Source organism: Suricata suricatta, chromosome 14 (genome assembly GCF_006229205.1).
Source record: "Suricata suricatta isolate VVHF042 chromosome 14, meerkat_22Aug2017_6uvM2_HiC, whole genome shotgun sequence".
Classification (NCBI taxonomy): Eukaryota; Metazoa; Chordata; class Mammalia; order Carnivora; family Herpestidae; genus Suricata; species Suricata suricatta.
In genome coordinates, this window is record NC_043713.1 from 8,354,565 (window position 1) to 8,372,710 (window position 18,146).

Below are 18,146 nucleotides of genomic sequence, written 5' to 3' on the forward strand. Positions count from 1 at the left end.
TTTTTTCAGTTTGAGACCAATTTTAAAATGTTATCAGTATTTCCACATATGGTAAAAGATATCTTCCATTATGGAAAGAATCAGAGTCATTTATTGTTAAAGCAAAGATATCATAATTGTTTATAATCAATATTACTTCCATGAATATTTGATTCACTAGATTATGAAATTTCATGAAAATGGTCATCTCAGAAAACTTGCAATTCATAATGTCATTTCAAATCAATACTTACAGACCTGCAAAGGGAAAGCTGAATAAGTATTAAATTCAGTATAGGAAAAGCATTGGGAATATAATCTTCTCTACTACTCATTGTCTTAGTTGCATTTTAAATACTTACTAGATTTTACAACTAAATTCTTACATTTACTCTTCTCTAAATGTCAGTCATTTAAGAATGGTTTCCCTCTAAAGATGCCAGATTTTAAAATACATTTTAAAAACCCTGGTCTATTAGCACGTCTGTTTCCAACTCCAAAAATCGCTAATCTTTCCATCAGCAGTTCTTGACCATGTATGTATTTGCTTGAAACAGTTTTAGGCATGTAAAACAGAATTACACTCGTATTGAGAATTTTTTATAGATGAAGAGCCACCTTATAAGTGAAGGTCATTTATCATCATTTTTGAGAAGCAGAGTAAAAAAAATAGAACTCATATGACGTTCCAACGGATGCATCATGGCATGTTTCCTGATTGTCAATCAACTGTATAGAAACATTGAATATTTTACACTTATAATTACTCTAAAATGCCATTTCCAAATGTTCTGTCAAATTCTTCTTCTGTTATGATCGATTATAAAACAGTTAAACAAAGGATACATAAAAATTACATGTGACAAAGTTTTTATTCAGTTTTAAATATCTTTAAATATTCCACAATATTTAAAAATAATTTTTTAAATTTTTTAAATGTTTTTTACTTATTTTTGAGAGACAGAGAAAGACAGTGAGAGCAGGGGAGGGAAAGAGAGAGAGGGAGACACAGAATATGAAGCAGGCTCCAGGCTCTGAGCTGTCAGCACAGAGCCTGACACGGGACTTGAACACACGAACCATGAGATCATGACCTGAGCTGAAGCCAGACGCTTAACCGACTGAGCCACCCAGGCGCCCCTATAAAATAACTTAAACTTATGTACATACTGTATCTTTTCATAAAAGGCTTTAAGAATATCACAAATTCCTTTTTAGGGAGTGAAAAGAGGCATTTTAAAAAATAATCTCATATAAATAGTTCAAACAATGTTTTTTCTTTATTTATGTTTAAATTAACTCTCCATCATCTAAAGTAAAACTCTTTTTTATTCATTGTTACTTGCATTCAGTGTTCAAATTTGTAGTTCATTGAACTGAAACACTCACTCAAAGTTTAAATAGTTGAACAAATTTCTCACAACAATCTTGAGGTTTCCCCTGTTCCAAAAACCCTATAATTTTATCTAGTAAAAGGATCACATATGGACTAATATATATTTCTGTATGGTTATGAAAATGTGGACCCATTTTACATTGTAAAATTCAACAACAGTTTTGTTTTTTCTCATCCATAAAGCTTCATTAATTTAAAGTAGACATGGTCCCACTTAATGTCAAAAATATCATCTTTGAGGATAAAACATTAAACATTTAAAAATATACATACCACTTTGTAAACCAACTCAAATCCATGACTTTCTCTCAAAAACAGTTGCACATACATGTTAAATTACACGAATAAAAAGCATTAGGAAACTAACGTTATCAAGTCTGCACCGCCCACTAGTGACAAGAGATGGTAAATCCATGTTTCTTTTAAAATTAAGTTTAAAACCAATTCTGTCTTCAATATTAGCTTTCTCGATCAAATTTGGAGCCCACTGTATTATAAAGGGCAAATATGTATACACTGTAAACATGATTTTTGTGCTGTGAACTATTTCTCCTGCATAACATTAATCTACTGCCAATGTTCATACCTAGAGACATTGTGTTCAGTTATGTAACTGTGTATATAAACACTATGAATCCATACAAAATGGCATGTGTGTGTACGCACACATACACTGTTCATGTACCTAAAGTTTGAACTAGAAACAAATCCACTCTGACACTCAAATGTGAATCTAGGAAGGAGAGGGAACCTTTAGGTAACTTGTTAGCTTTAATGGTCTCACTTACCCTGCACTGAGGTTTTTGCTGAAATTACCTTATACTAATGAATGGTTTTTAGGCAGGCAATGTTTGCCTCGTAGTATTAGGAAGAGCTCTCCCTCCTTTTATTTTTTCTATGTTTTATATATTTTTTGAGAAAGACCGTGAGAGGAGGGGAGGGACAGAGAGACATAGACGGAGACAGAGAGAGACAGAATCTGAAGACCGGCTCCAGGCTCTGAGCTAGCTCTAAGAACAGAGCCCGACGCGGGGCTCAAACCCACAAACCGTGAGACCATGACCTGAGCCAAAGTCGGACGCTCAACCGACTGAGCCACCCAGGCTCTCCTCCCTCCCTCCTTTTAAATCCCAGTGGTCCGCTGTGTTAGCACAGCTGACCATTTCTGACCCAGGGCGTCATGACGATGCTCCGTGGAAGTCGGACGCCTGCATATGACTCACAAGTCAGGTGTCCGCTGTCAGGTGAGGCTCCTCATACAACTTCAGCAAACTTAAAATAATGACTCTAAACTTTACCACTTCCTGGAAACAAATCTGAAGCAACATTCATATGGGATTTTACAACAAAGAGAAGCATTGCTTACCACTTTTTTTAACTGCTGGAATAGTGCTTTTGATTAAGGCACAATTACATAATTAATTTAGATAGCTTCTTCAGACACCTGTTCAGTATGAATAAGTTGTGTGTGTGTACATTATAATATATGATATATAATACATAGTGTATTATTAATATGCATATAAATACACACATCCCCAACTGTTTATTCATTTCAAAGAATTGGCTTGCCATTATTCTGTCAGTATTTTTCTTTTCTTTGCTCATTATTCTATCCCACTTACTTACCTGGAACAATGCTTTCGTACACAGAAGATGTACAATTAATGTAGTTTCAACTATGAATATTAATAAATCATTGAAATGGGAAAGGTTTATGACAGCATTTTATTGATGAAAATGCAAAGGCAAAGTACAAAGGCAAGTAGGCTGATCCTGAAAAACTATAAAGTCACTGTGAAAAGAACCTAAATGCACTTGAGATAAATTGGTATCTTCAGACTGCTTCATCAAAGAGCAAGCTAATACTGTTTATTATGAGTGCTGTCATGTAATGGCTTCTTGGGCAGAGTCCCCTCACATGCGCCTGGAATGGATAGTTAATTGTGTCATGTTGATCACTGAAAATATGTGTTATTTAGAACAAAAGTTCTTTTTTTTTTTCAAATTTTTGTTTAAATTCTAGTTAGTTTAAGTTCTAGTTAGTTAACGTAATATTGGTGGTTTACATATAGTACCCAGAGCATATCACAAGTGCCTTTCCTAATGCCCATCCCCCATCTAGCCCATCCCCCCACATCTCCCTCCATCGGGCCTCAGTTTTCTCCATAGTTAGGAGTCTCTTACAGTTTTTGCTTCCGCCTCTCTCTTTTTTTTTCTTCCCCATATGTTCATCTGTTTAGAACAGTATTTCTTATGGGCTGAGTTTGAGTTCACAGGGGCATTAACTTCAAATATCCCTCTTATAGAGGAAATTCAATTTTTACTTTTTTAAAAATTTTTAATGTTTTTAATTTATTTTTGAGAGACAGAGAGAGACAGTGTGAGCAGGGGAGGGAAAAAGAGAGAGCAGGAGAGGGAAAGACACAGAATCTGAAGCAGGCTCCAGGCTCTGGGCTGTCAGCACAGAGCCCAACGCGGGGCTTGAGCCTGTAACTATGAGATCATGACCTGAGCCAAAGCAGCACACTTACCTGACTGAGCCGCCCAGGCGCCCCAGGAAATTCAATTTTTAAATCTTCCCTCTTGTCTGGGGAGCTTTCTGCCCACTCGCTTACACATCTTAACAGAGAAAACTGGCAGTTTCATTTCTTTCTCCACACTCTATGTCCCCATACCTCTTTCAGATTTTTTGGCTCTGATTCTTTCGGTTCTTCATATTTCCATTTCCATACAGACAAAGCTGACTCCAGCCGTTCTACTTCTTTTTCCAAAGATGAGCGCTTTCTAAATAAAGAATTAAAAGCAAAATAGACTTATAATTTAAAAACAAGTTTAGGAACACATTCAATTTTTTATTTCCTATTTTTGTTATTTTTATATTTGTATATGACCATTGTAATCCAGCTTATTAACAATTATAAATATTGAATAAAACTTGGTTTAATTTTTTATTCTGCCAGTTATCATTAGAGTAGGTTAAACATATTTAATTTGGCTCTGCCTGTATCAAAATATTTGACTTTCTGCTTGCTTTCTCCTATATTATTCATGCATTTCTCTCATTATCTTATTCATATTATTTCCTTATACAGCAGGAGATATGTATATATATATATATATTTCTAATTGTAACATGGCTTTTATCCAGCTTCATATTGTGACTATACATGAATGAAGAATCCTTTGATATGGCAGAGAATGACAAGGAGTCTACATAATAACTTCAGAAATCAATTATTTACTGGGATATAAAAATACTTTTTAAATATTTGCAACTTTGTTTTAATGAAGCAATTTCACTAGGATCTTTATTTAAAATAATTGACATTAATTTCTCCATTTGTAGAATAAGTGACAGAGTTAGGATTGAAATCTGGTCCTTTGATATCTCAATTATCGATTTTTTATATGCCCATATGTCTATCTGAGTGAGTCACTGAAAATAATTGTTTACTACTGGTTGTAATTAGCATATGTTGACCTCTGCAGATGGAAAATCCTCATTTGTTTGGTGCATTAGATTAGTGTTAAATAATGCTCAATCTCTTTTCTCTACTCCCAAGGACAGAATTGCTTTCCCTAACCCTTGCTTCTAGTCTTTGACTATGGGACATTAGCAGATATGACAGACCCAGATGTTTGAGAAGAATTTGTATGGCTGGGCGTCTTCTCTTATGCCTCAGCCATCCCTGTGAAAAGAGTTCCCCTGGGAATTGCTGTCCCCAAATAAAAACATAAGGTAGATCTGAGCCCAGCCTTACCACTAAGCCAAGCCCAGATGGTCAACGGAAGGTCAGCTGACCCCACCTTTTATCCATATGTGCAAAAAGAATAGTTGTTTTATGCCACTGTATGGTGTGTGTGTGTGTATGTGTGTGTGTGTGTGTGTGTATGTGTTTTATTTTTTTTCTGCAGCAAAAAATAACTGACATAGAAAATGATACAGTAACCAAAATGAAAAATATGTAGACTTAACTTCAGTACTAGATTGTGGCCAGAGAGGCTGGAAAAATGGTGATAACACATAAGCAGCTGGAAAAATAGAGATGTGTGTTATTTAGTGGCAAACACATAATGAAATCATCACTTGCAGTGTTTCAGAAAATGGAAAATGTGGATGACATCACCAGTGGAATGCTAGTGGGCACCATGTGGCTGAGCCTTCAAAAGTGTTTATACAATTGACCTACCCCTCTTCTATTTTGGCTACAGCAGTAAGTGCATACCAAGGCAGACCTACTGCTCCCAGTGAGGGTATGAGAGCCACGGATCACAACCAGTCTCCCCTGCCCGCTGCAGAGTCCAGTCTATACCGGGCAGCCATTAGTTGGCTCACAGACTTCAGCTAACTAAAGTCTGATTGTTGTATACCACCGAGATTTTGTGGCTGTTGGTTACAACCTTATCGTAATTTTAATTAACCAATGCACACACATGGGTCTAGTTCCACGATAATGACCCTAGAAGGATCTTAGAAACATATTCACAGATCGAAAAGATGTACCCAGAATCAAAATTGAATGCCATATACATAATTATGAGAAATATGAATCTTTCAGGTAGCAACACCATGAAAATAATTCAAAATAGACTTAGGTCATAAATAGATTAATCCAATGAATGGATAAGTAGCTCATTAAAAAGTTATGTAACTATATTTGCATGAGCCAAGACATGGAATTGAAGAGACTGTGTGGGAATTGGTTAGATTTTAACCTCAGAAGACTCAGGTTGCAAAAACATGAGCATCATTTATAAGACTATAATTTTAAATTCCTTATTAACAGCAAATATATAAAATCAACCAACATAAGGACTCAGTATAAAAGTCTAGGTCCTATGAACACTGCCTATGAATGTTTATAGGTCCAGATTAACAACCTCAGCCTCAAATTCTGAGATATAAGCAGATCCAGCCAGCTGATACCCAAGCTATTTATCAAAATATTATTTTCTGACAAATTTTCAGTAGCATAATAAAATTTACTTAAATATTTGAGAAAATTCTACATTTTAATGTTTATGAATTCAAAATCATACATGTTCAGATCACTCTCAGGTTTTAACATTACATTTTAATAAACCAAATGCTATTATTAGAAAAAAATAATTCATTATTACTGTTGAATAAATATTGATCCTCAAAAATGTCACCAAAAGTATTGGGGTAAATATTCTTTTGAGGTTTTTTTAAGAGGCTCAAGAAGAGCATTTCAAACTACATATCAATTAAATGTTTAATCTTAGTTATAGTTAAACATAGATGTATTCTAAAGATATGATTATATCTAGATTACATTTAGACTTGTAACAGTAGTCAAAGCCAGTACATGAAATAAAAACAATATAATTTTCCCAAGTATATTAAAATGAATAGATTCCGATTACCTTAGTTAAGGCAAATTAGTCACATTTAAAATATACTATATTTATCTCTTTAAGTATGCATCTTGAACACAGTAACTGATACTTATGGTTTACTGAAATAAAATCATGCATTTTTATTATGTAAAATGGTGTAATTTAGCCAGAGAAGGCAGAGGACAGGCAATTGACAGAAACTTATTTAATGGCAATGTGATGCTTGGACATTTTTAGTCTGCTTTCATCAAAAAATATTTTGTGTCAATCCAAGCAAGGTTGAAGGACGTATGTCATTACACACTTAAATTTATACAGCAGAGGGAATCCTTTACATTCTTAATTCCTGTTTATTTTATATTTTAGAGAGATTTCAAAAATGATTAATTATACAGTTAGATTCATAAGTAAAATTTAAACTATCATCATACCATTTGAACTACAGGAACACAAAGATAAAACCCCTAATATTATTCTAAAAGATACTGTATATTTTACACACAAATTCTTTTAAAAATTATAAGATAGAGCTCAGCACAGATGTAAGATTTTAAATATGATGATTTAAACTTTAAAAATATAACTGCTAAAATATATAAAAGTTACAGAACTAAAAGTGTGGACCAAGATGATTTTTATGGAATATTTTTATGCAATCTTTAGATACTTTAACTATCATGACCCCATAATAATTGGACATGAAACTTGAATAGCTACATAGAAAAGAAAATTAACCAAACTCTTATTCAGGGATGAAAACTCCTGAACATTAGTATTTGGAAATAAATATTAATCATTTTGGAACTGTGTGAAATTTCATTGTAAAATATATAATAAAGGTCTTAAAGGTCTGCTAATGTCAAATGTTTTTGCCAGGCAAAAATAAGTTGTCAGAACATCTAGATAACAATTTTTCTATTAACCCAAAATATGGAGGTAGTATCAAACTATAAATAATTTTAAAATGTTTAAAAATATGCTTTTAATCAGCAACATGTTTGTCATTTTGTGATTCTACTCCCCAGTATTTATAATTATATCTTTGAACATTTTTAGCACCTTTAAGCAAATATCCATATATAATTCAATGAGAAAAGAGATGAACTTAAAGAATACTATAGGGGTGCCTGAGTGGCTCATTGGTTAAGTGTCTGACTCTTGATTTTGGCTCAGGTCATGATCTCATGGTCGTGAGAAGGAGCGCCATGTTGGGCTCTGCACTGGGCATGGACCCTGCGTGAGATGCTCTCCCTCCTTTCCCCTCCTCCCCTCCCCCTGCTTGTGCGCATGTGTGCGCGCTCTCTCTCTCTCAAAAAAAAAATAAATAATAAAAATGAAAATAAAAATAAAAAATACTATAGAGCTCAGAACTATCCAGAAGGTTGGAGACCAAGACTCACAAGTGGTGTCGCCAGGAAGCCTACTCTCATGCCACAGAGCTGCCTACTCCCTGTACACTCTCTGGGAACCAGTTAGGTATGTGACAAGCAAGTATTTCAAATTAGCTGATTTAAGTGGTAAAGGATGTTAATATCTCAAAGAATCTCCTGGAGGAGATTCGAGGCAGATCCCGAAAAGCAAATGGGGAAACTGCACAGCCAGAAGAACCAAAGACAATGCCGTAGCGGTCTCCCATCAGCGTTTCATCATGGCCACCAGTTGGGGACAGACATCCCAGCATGCCCTCAATGCCACTGACTCCGACGTGGGATAGTTTCATTAGGGAGCAGAGACCATGCTGCCTCTGGGACCAAGATGTAGTTACTGCCACAGCCTCCCCCGTCGTCAGGATGGATTCTGGGCTCTCTCTTCTTGGAGCATTAGCTTCTGCTGCAAAGTCTAGGTGGCTACATCTGAAGCGCTTTCCCATGTCAAGGGTCTGTGCCTTAATGACTAGGGAGACTCAAACTGACACACACGAGCAATGTTGCAGTATCTGCAGAGAAATAGACTCAATTTCCTTCAGCAGGGGATTGTCGAAACACAAATGATACTGTACAGTAAAAAAATAAAAATTAAAAAAAATTAAAAAAAAACCCAAAACAACAAAAAACAGTTGCAAAAATACACAAAAATTACCTTGAAATGGATTAAATAAAAGACTGCAAATGTAAAACTCCTAGAAGAAAACCTAAGGAAAAGACTCCTGGATACTGTTACTGGCGACGAGCTTTGGATCTGACACCAAACGCATCCACAACAAAAGCAAAAACAAATAAGTGGCCAAACTAAAAAGCTTCTGCACAGAAAAAGAAACAATCAACAAAATTAAAAGGCAAAGGCAATGTATGGAGTGGAGAAAATATTTGGAAATCATATCTCCGATAAGGGATTAATATCCAAAATACATAAGGAACGCCACATTTAAACAAAAAACAAAAACCAAAAAACAACCGATCAAACTACAACAACAACAAAAATCAAACCAAACCAAACGAAACAATTAAAAGATGGGCAAAGTCCCTGAGTGAACAGTTTTCCAAAGAAGACATACAAATGGCCACGCATATGTACAGGTGCTTAACATCGGTAATCATCAGGGAAAAGCAAACCAAAACCTCCGTGAGACAACACCTGGCCATTTTAGAACGGCTGTTATCAAAAAGACAAGTGAGAACCAGGATCAGTAAGAATGTAGGTAAAACGACATTGTTAGGGGGCAATGGACATTGGTGTAGCCACTGTGGAAAAGGATATGCAAGTTCCTCAAAACATTTTAAAAAGTAGAACTATCATTAGGACCTAGCCACCCCACGTCCAAGTACACAGCCCAAGGAAAGGATATCCACACCTCAAAGACACATTTGTACCTTCATGTTCACTGCAGCATTATTCACAAAAGCCAAGATATAGAAGCAATCTAATTGTCCATCTACAAATTGATAAACAAAATAAGGTGTGTGTGTGTGTGTGTGTGTGTGTGTGTGTGTTTAGGACATTAGGCTAACTGAAACAAGCCACCACAGAAAGACAAATACTATATTATCTCATTTATATGCAGAATCTTAAAAAGCTGAACTCGTAGGAACAGAGTAGAACGGTGAACACCAGGGGCTGGGAAGTGGGGATTGTTGGGAGGTGACAATCAGCCTTTTCAGTTATGGAATGAGTAAGTTCTGGGAATCTAATGTACGGCATGATGACTATAGTTAACAAGATCATATTGTATATTTGACACTTGCTTAGAGGATAGATCATAAGAGGTCTCACCAGACACAAAAATTAGTAACAGGGTTGAATGATGATGTTAATTAGCTTGATTGTGTTAATCATCTCACAATGTATATCCATACAGCCCGTGTGCTTGTTGGGATGAGCACAGGGTGACATCTAGAACTGCTGAGTCACCGCACTGTGTACCTGCAGCTAATGCAACACTCTATGTTAACTACTAGAACTCAAATAAAAACTTTAAAAAATACAGTAAAATCCCATCACATTGTACAACTTAAATACACACAAGTTTTATTTCTCCTTTATACTTCAATACAGCTAGAAAAATACGTATGTATAAAAAATGAATACACACCACAAATTATTTTTCCTAAAAAGGCAAATGTGTTTACCGCATATACCGCCAGTCGTAACAGTGAATAAATAAGTAGGTCCGACTGTCTAATCTTTAACAATATTACATTAAATAATACTAACCAGACCTGCATGACAATCTGTTCATTGTGTTCATTCAGAAATGTATAGATTCCCGCTAAGATAATCAGTCTCATTTTATTGAGAAAAAAACACACACAACTTAATGAGGCAAAACAAAATAACTGAAGCATACTACTTTTCTTATATAGAAAATAGACTCAGAAATAAAATTGAGAAGGAGGATTGATTATAGCTCAGCTTAAAGAACACAGAGCATCGTCTCAGGGATGCAGGCGCCATCTGCAGTTTAATTTGAGAACTGGTTCTAAATGTTAAAATCGTTTCCCTCATCAGCTCCCTTATTTAAGATCTCCTATTGCCAAAGTTCCTCTCCTGAAAGGTCTAGGTACGTCTACCTCGGTAAAAGGATCAGGTTCCTGTCCTTACCTCACATTTTCTAACTGGAAAGACGTTATCCAAGAGATCAAAAAAAAAAAATGTACCAATTTTCAATATACAAGGAGCTTTGAGATACTGGGTAATTGTTTTCATAAAACTGAACAGTACTCAGAATACAAATAATATAAGAAAGTTTCTCGTTTTGGATAAGGAGGTTCTCCGCAGTGACAATGGTGGAAATGAACCTCTGCATTCTCTTGGCTGATTCGTGCGCTCTAGTCGGGAATTTTCCCACTAGCTGGGAACACAGAAAAAATTGCATTCACATGTTCTCAACTCCAGTCATCTACTTGCCGAGATTCCAGGAGGAAGAATTTAAAAGCTTAGACAGATTTATAGCAACAGTATATAATATATCCTTGGGAAACATTCTCTCGTGATAGAAAAAGGGCTTCATGATTGCCTCTTGTGGACTGCACACTAATGTTGACTCATGGACATATAACACCCAAGGGATTGTTTGCTAAAGAGACAAAGGAGAATCAAAGGTCTCCTTTCTCCCTTATTTTCTGGCCTGTCTCTGGCTTACATGTTGAAGTTGTGGAGAACTGAAGAGTTTATGTACTGTGGGGATTGTTAACTTATTCCAAGGAAGTCAGATACCTATGTATGTGTATGTGTGTGTGAGTGTGTGTGTGAGGGGGAGTGCAGCAATGCTCATGTGTATCATGAAACCTGGCACCTCAGGGGGTTTATGCGTAGGAAACAGCCGTTTCATATGTTCTGTACTACATTATGTCAGTAAAGTAAGACTGTGAGTGGCTGTGAGAAGTCCATAACTACTAAAAAGTTAAATCCCTCAGGAAATAAAACACAGAGATTAGAACTTGATGGAAACCTAGCTCCAGATAAAATTAAGGTTAATATGGGGCCCTGTCTAAAATTTAATTCAATTGTTTGCTCCTTTCTACGAATGTTGATTGCCTCTATTAGGAATTTATACTTGATGGTAGAATAACAAATATTTATTATATACCCAGTATATTATTACAATTGATTGTATTATGATTGCATTGTAACAATTTATTCATATGGTAAGTTACAGACAGAGCATCTGGAAAAGGGTATTCGTGGTGGGAACAAGTTTCAGAGGAACTACTGAAAACTTGTGGCTAACAGAAAAAGAAAGGGAGATAAAGGGCTCACAGTATCTGTGAAATGTGTGTGTGTGTAGTCACTGCTCCACCCCATTTAAACCTGGAAAATTAAAACCATTATATAACATACAGAATTATATTCCTACTTATTTTTCCCATTTTTTCTTCCCATTAAGAGTCTTATAACTAAGAGATGGAAAATACTTATTTTTAGATTTGGGGGCCACATTTTAAAGTGTATCAAGTATTCCACACAATGCTAATAATTGTCTAAGGTGATCATGAATGAATAACAACAAAAATCATAGCGAGTAATCCTCATGAACAGTCACCTTCCCAGACATTATTTGTGTTTGATCCTCATAAGAAACCAGTGAAGGCAGAAGGTGCTTGGGTGGCTCTGTCAGTTGAGCATCCAACTTCGGCTCAGGTCATGATCTCACAATTCGTGAGTTCAAGCCCCGCCTTGGGCTCTGTGCTCACAGCTCAGAGCCTGGAGCCTGCTTCGGAGTCTGTGTCTCCCTCTCTCTCTGCTCCACCCCCACTCATGCTCTGTCTCTCTTTCCCTCAAAAAAAAAAAAAAATTAAAAAGAATAAATCAGTGAAGGCACAAGTGATGCCAAGTGACTTTTGGGACAAGGTCATTAAAATGCCATCTATTTCCCTCTGTGCCCTTAAGAGGCCCAATTTCAACCAAGCCAGCAGGCTGTGCTGAATCGAAGTGGCCACATAGATAAGGCACCTGCCGGTGTTCCACCTAGCCTCCAGGGGAGAACCAAAATCAATCACCAAATAGGAGAGTGCGGAAGGGGCTTCACAGGATTCTGGCTCCCAACATTTCAGTCACGTCCAGCCTCGAGCCGTCCCAGCGGAAGCCTCCTGCAGTGACAGAGGGGCTGTCCACACAAGCCGCGCTCCAGCTTCAGGAACAGAATATATGGTGCTTGTTGCGTCAATACTAACCATTGTGTGGGAAGGTGTGTTTAAGACAATTGATAACTAAAAGCTGCCAAGCCCAAAATGACTTACTTTGTCATCGTTTCTGGAGATTTTCTCTGATCCTTTCTTGTCTTTGTCATTTTTGGTCTCCCCTCTGTATTCAAAGAGTTCCCTTTAATATTTCTTTCAGGGCTGGTTTAGTGGTCACAAAATCCTTTAGTTTTTGTGTGGGAAACTCTTTATCTCTCCTGTTTTGAATGATAGACTTGCTGGATAGAGTGAACTTGGCTGCAGATTCTTCCCATTTCAGCACTTTGAAAATATCATGCCACTCTCCTCTGGCCCGCAAAGTTTGTTGAGAAATCGCCAGCCAGCTTTATGGGTTTTCCCATGTAAGTTAAGGACTTATTTTGTTTTGCTGTAAGATTTTCTCTTTATCACTATATTTTGCAAATTTAATTACAGAATGTCTTGGTTTTGACCAGCTTTTGTTGATTTTGGTGGGAGTTCTCTGTGCCTCCTGGATGTGGATCTTGGTTTCCTTCCCCAGATTAGGGAATTTTTCTGCTATTATTTTTTGAAATAAATTTTCTGCTCCCTTTTCTCTCTCCTCTTCCAGATCTTTTATAATTAGAACATTGTTACTTTTGATGGAGTCACTGAGTTTCCTAAGTCTATTCTCATGTTGCATAATTCTTCTTTCTCTCTTTTGCCCAGCTTCATTATTTTCTATTATTTTGTCTTCTAGGTAATTATTTTGTTCCTTTGCTTTTTCCAGCCTGCTGTTCATTTCATCAAGCCTGTTTCCAATCTCATTTATTGTACTCTCCATCCCTAATTCTTTCATAACTCTTTTCTCCATTGTAAGGATCTAAATGGCAATTAATACATATCAATAATTACTTTGAATATAAATGGACTAAATGCTCCAATCAAAAGACACACGTGTCAGAATGGATAAAAAAAAAAAAAAAGACCCATCTATCGGCTGTCTATAAGAGACTCATTTTAGAACTAGAGACACCCGTAGACTGATAGTGAGGGGAAGGAGAAACATTCATCATGCAAACAATGTCACAAGAAAGTCAGAATAGTAATTCTTATATCAGACAAACTAGACTTTTTTGTTCTTGTATTGTTTATATCCTGTTTTGGTGTCAGGGTTGAATGAGCATCATGGAATGATTTTGGATGTATTACCTCTATTCCATTATTTGTAAATTTTTGATAAAGACTGTCATTAAATTTATTTAATGTTTGGTAGAATTCACCAGTGAAATCATGTGGTCTTGGGCTTTTCTGTGCTGGGAAATTTCTAATTCCTAATTCACCTTTCATTCTTGTTACTGGTCTAAGATTTCCTACTTCTTGGATTCAAGATTCATGATTCACTCTTGTGCATTTTTAGGAATCCTCTAGTTTTTTTTTAAGTTTGTTTATGGTAATCTGTTAGCACACTCTATATTCTCTGTGGTTATCTGTTATAATATTTTCTCCTCCATTTCTCACTTTGGTTTTTGAGTCTTCTCTTTGTCTTTCTCTTAATGTTAAAGCAGTGCCAATTTTGTTTATTTATTACAACACTTTATTACTTTCAATGTTATGTTGTTTATTCTGGTCTCTTATTTATTTCTGATTCTTCTTTGTTCTTTCCTTCTTTTACTAAATTTCAGCTACGTTTCTTCTTTTACTCGTTCCTTGGGATATAATATTAAGCTGTTTATTTGAACTTTTTCCTTTTTTAATTTATTTATTATTATTTTTAAAATTTATATTTTTTATTTATTTTTGAGAGACAGTGTAAGCAAGGGAGGGTCAGAGAGAGAGGGAGACACAGAATCTGAAGGAGGATCCAGACTCTGAGCTGTCAGCACAGAGGCCGACATGGGGATTGAACCCATAAACCATGAGATCATGACCTGAGCCAAAGTCTGACACTTAATCAACTGAGCCACCCAGGTGCCCCGAACTTTTTTCTTTTTTAAAAAAAATTCATTTATTTATTTGTTTATTTAGAGAGAGAGAGAAAGAGAAAGACACAGCATGAGTGGGGAAGGGGTACAGAGAGAGGGAGAGAGAGGAGAGAGAGAGTCCCAAGCTGATTCCACAGTCAGTGCAAAGACCAATGCAGGGCTCGAACTCATGAACTGTGAGATCATGACCTGACTCAAAACCAAGAGTTCAGTGCTTAACCTACTGAGCCACCCAGTTTCTCCTGAACTTTTTGTTTAATACAAGCATTTATACCATAAATTACATTCTAATATCCATTTTCACTGCAACCCACAGGTTCTGGAATATTCTGTTTTCTTTTTCTCAAGTTTCGAGGTATGTTTTAATTTGCTGTTTGATTTCCTATTTGACCCAATGCCTGTGCAGTCATGTGTTGTTTAATAATTACATATTATATATTTAATATTTTAAAACATTCAAAAGTCAATATACATCAAACTCATTTTTTAAATATTTGTACTTAATGCCTAATTTTGCATAAAATACATTATCAAATGAAGTTTGCTTGACTTAATTTTAATAAGTTTGAAAATCAGACTTGGTTAAGGGAGACAAGGATTCGCACTTACTCTCTTTCTTTCCATAAAACTTTCTGGAACTCATCCAGATGTACCTGCAAGGCTAAAATTTCAGGCATTTCTTTCTCCAAAGGCAGATTTATTGCTTGCAGTCTTAATGAAGATTTCAGTGTGCTGTTTTCAGAACCAACATTTTTGAATGAATCAGCACAGCTAAGATTGACTTTCATTTCCTCATTCAATTTTAACTGGTCAATATTCAAACCTTCTTCCTGAAAAAAATATAATAAAACAAATTGTTAAATTTTTATATCTAGTGTAGAAAAATCATGAAGAAAACATATTTTTGGAAGGATTTGTTTCCATATAAAGAAATTATATAGAGGTGTATGACTGAACTTTAACTTGCATTCCTCAAGCTTTCTTTTTCCCTTCTATGTTCTACCATCTGATAAAATATATTTCAGTCTTTGAAAAATTTTCATTTACAATGTAACCTAGGTTATATCTACCATTAATCCCATATGTTACACAAAGGCTTAAGAGTTTAAATGGAACTATAGAAGAGCAAGGTATGTTTTATATTTTTAGAGATGGAATTAAATAGAAAGGGGTAACAATATAAACTGACACTATTTAAGAAGATAAAATGGATAATTAAAGTATCTGGAAAACCAGATGGTGTGTGTCACTGTCCGTTTGAATGCACCGGCATTTGAATGTGCGTATGATCTCTGGTTCCTCTGTGGATGTTTTTCTTACCTTACTATCCAGGTTCTCCTTTATAGGAAAATCTCTTTTTACGAGACACTCTTTGATAGACTTCCATGTTTTTGAACCAATGTGAAACTGGGTTTTTTGTGCAGAAGGTCCTTCTAGGAAAGTAGGATGTTTTAGGTCCTGGGCAGTTTCTAATACCTCCTTTTGATGTGGCAAGCTCTGCTTCTTTTTCAGTGCACTCAGTTCTTTCACTGTCATCTCTAATTTTATTCTCAGCTGTCTGCCTTCCTCCCTGGCGCTGTTTCTTTCGGCCCGGACTTTGCTCCACTTTTCTCTCCAGTTGGCAGTACAATCTGACCACCACCGCATGGTCTTCTCCATCTGGGCAGCTCTGGCCTTGACTTCTTCAAGTTCCCGCAGGCGAAGCTCTTCGCAAATATTCCACTCACTGCTGTGACATGAGTGAGCACAGAAGTTGTGGGCAGCACATGACTGCAGCCTCTGAAGGGGCAAACAGGAGTGACAGGTGTCCCGGGGTGATGAGGCAGGTGCTGACAGGTGACAAGGTGTTTTAACTGATGACTCCTGCATCTGGAAGGTTTGTGTTTCCTCAGTAACTGATGAATGGAATCCAAATTCAAATTTACCTTCACGTCTAAGAGAAGACAGAGAACATCATTAACATTTGAATTTCCCTTGCAATTATAAGAAGGAGCCATACATTTAAAAAAGAAAGCTGATGGAAACAATGTATCTTTCAATATTGCGTATTTTCTTTTCCACTATAACTAAAAACACAGAACTCATGCATTCGTAATAATCCTTAAAGAAACAGAATTGCTCATATGAAATATTGCCAAATGAACACAGATAAAAATATAAAGAACAAGTGAGGATAGCATATGCCATGAATAATTCATTTTAACAAATCCAGTTCTTACCGGGTGATATTTACTGTAACACGTATTGTCCATTAACTACGCAGTGATGCTCTTTTCCTTGCTAACTTAACCACAACCTGTTTAAGTGGAAGGTGAAATCTACTGATCTCTGGGAGGAGAAGCCCATGTTCTAATCCCAGGGGCTAAACCATGGTCGGTCTGACTCTTCCTTGATGGGCTCCATCTTATTGGCCATTCACTAGTCTCAAGACAGCATAGGACCTGGGTCCAGCAGAGATTTGAAGGGAAGTCTTCCAGGGAAGTTTCCCATCTTAAAAACATGAAAAGTCAGAATGAGGAGCTCTTTTCTTCTGCTTTCTTCCTGCCTAAACAAGGACATGATTCTGGAAGAACGCAAGTGTCGCAACCAACTTATAACATTTAAATCGGTGGAACGGAGAAGACAAGAGTTGGATTTCATGATTAAACTGTGCCACGAAATCTAGAATGCATACCTCTGGTTTTCTTGCCACGTGAGGATGGTCACTGAACTTTACTTAAAGTATAATTGTTGAGTTTTCGGTCACTCGCAGTCAAAATAACATCAGACTGATGCATGAACCACTTTCATCCTATGGTTAATAAAATGATAAATTCTACACAAACCCTGTGAATAAGACATGGTGCTTGTCCTCAAAGATTCTGGTAGTTCAGTGGGTGACACAAGCACACAAAAATGAAAATACACAGTCACACTAGTTTATTCCACCAGTCTTTCTTTAGTACGTACTATGTGTCATATCAGTGTTGGGTTGCTACCGTATAGAGGAGCTGCTCAGAAGTCTTCAACTGTCTCCTAGAAATGAAGACACTTCACAGCACGGATAACACTGAACAGTCTTAAAAGTTTCAGAGCTTTATACAGAAATTACAGCAGCTTTCCGTATAAATAATAAACACAAACTGACTGGTAAAAGCAGACCTTCTTATCAGCATGATGCCCATTGTTTTATTCAAAATAGGAACATAGCTATATGGACGACCTAGCGAGTACAACTTCTTAAATACTTCAAACATGCAGCTTAATCTACAAATAAAGTTCTGTGGTTGTATAAGATTACCCACTTTATTATCAAATAAGATTTATTGTTATAAGTAACATTTAATGTACATGACATTAATTCCTCTC

General features: G+C 36.2%; 1 protein-coding gene across 1 annotated transcript in view; it reads right to left on the reverse strand.

Annotated features, from left to right (window-relative positions):
- The window catches only part of CCDC102B (coiled-coil domain containing 102B), an 87,675-nt gene extending 70,100 nt beyond the window's left edge, over nucleotides 1-17,575 (reverse strand). The window contains 5 exon segments of the mRNA XM_029922790.1: nucleotides 4,054-4,162; nucleotides 15,408-15,628; nucleotides 16,119-16,690; nucleotides 16,693-16,731; nucleotides 17,515-17,575. Coding sequence (XP_029778650.1) covers nucleotides 4,054-4,162; nucleotides 15,408-15,628; nucleotides 16,119-16,690; nucleotides 16,693-16,731; nucleotides 17,515-17,575 — 1,002 coding nt within the window.
- Nucleotides 17,576-18,146: the final 571 nt, after the last annotated feature.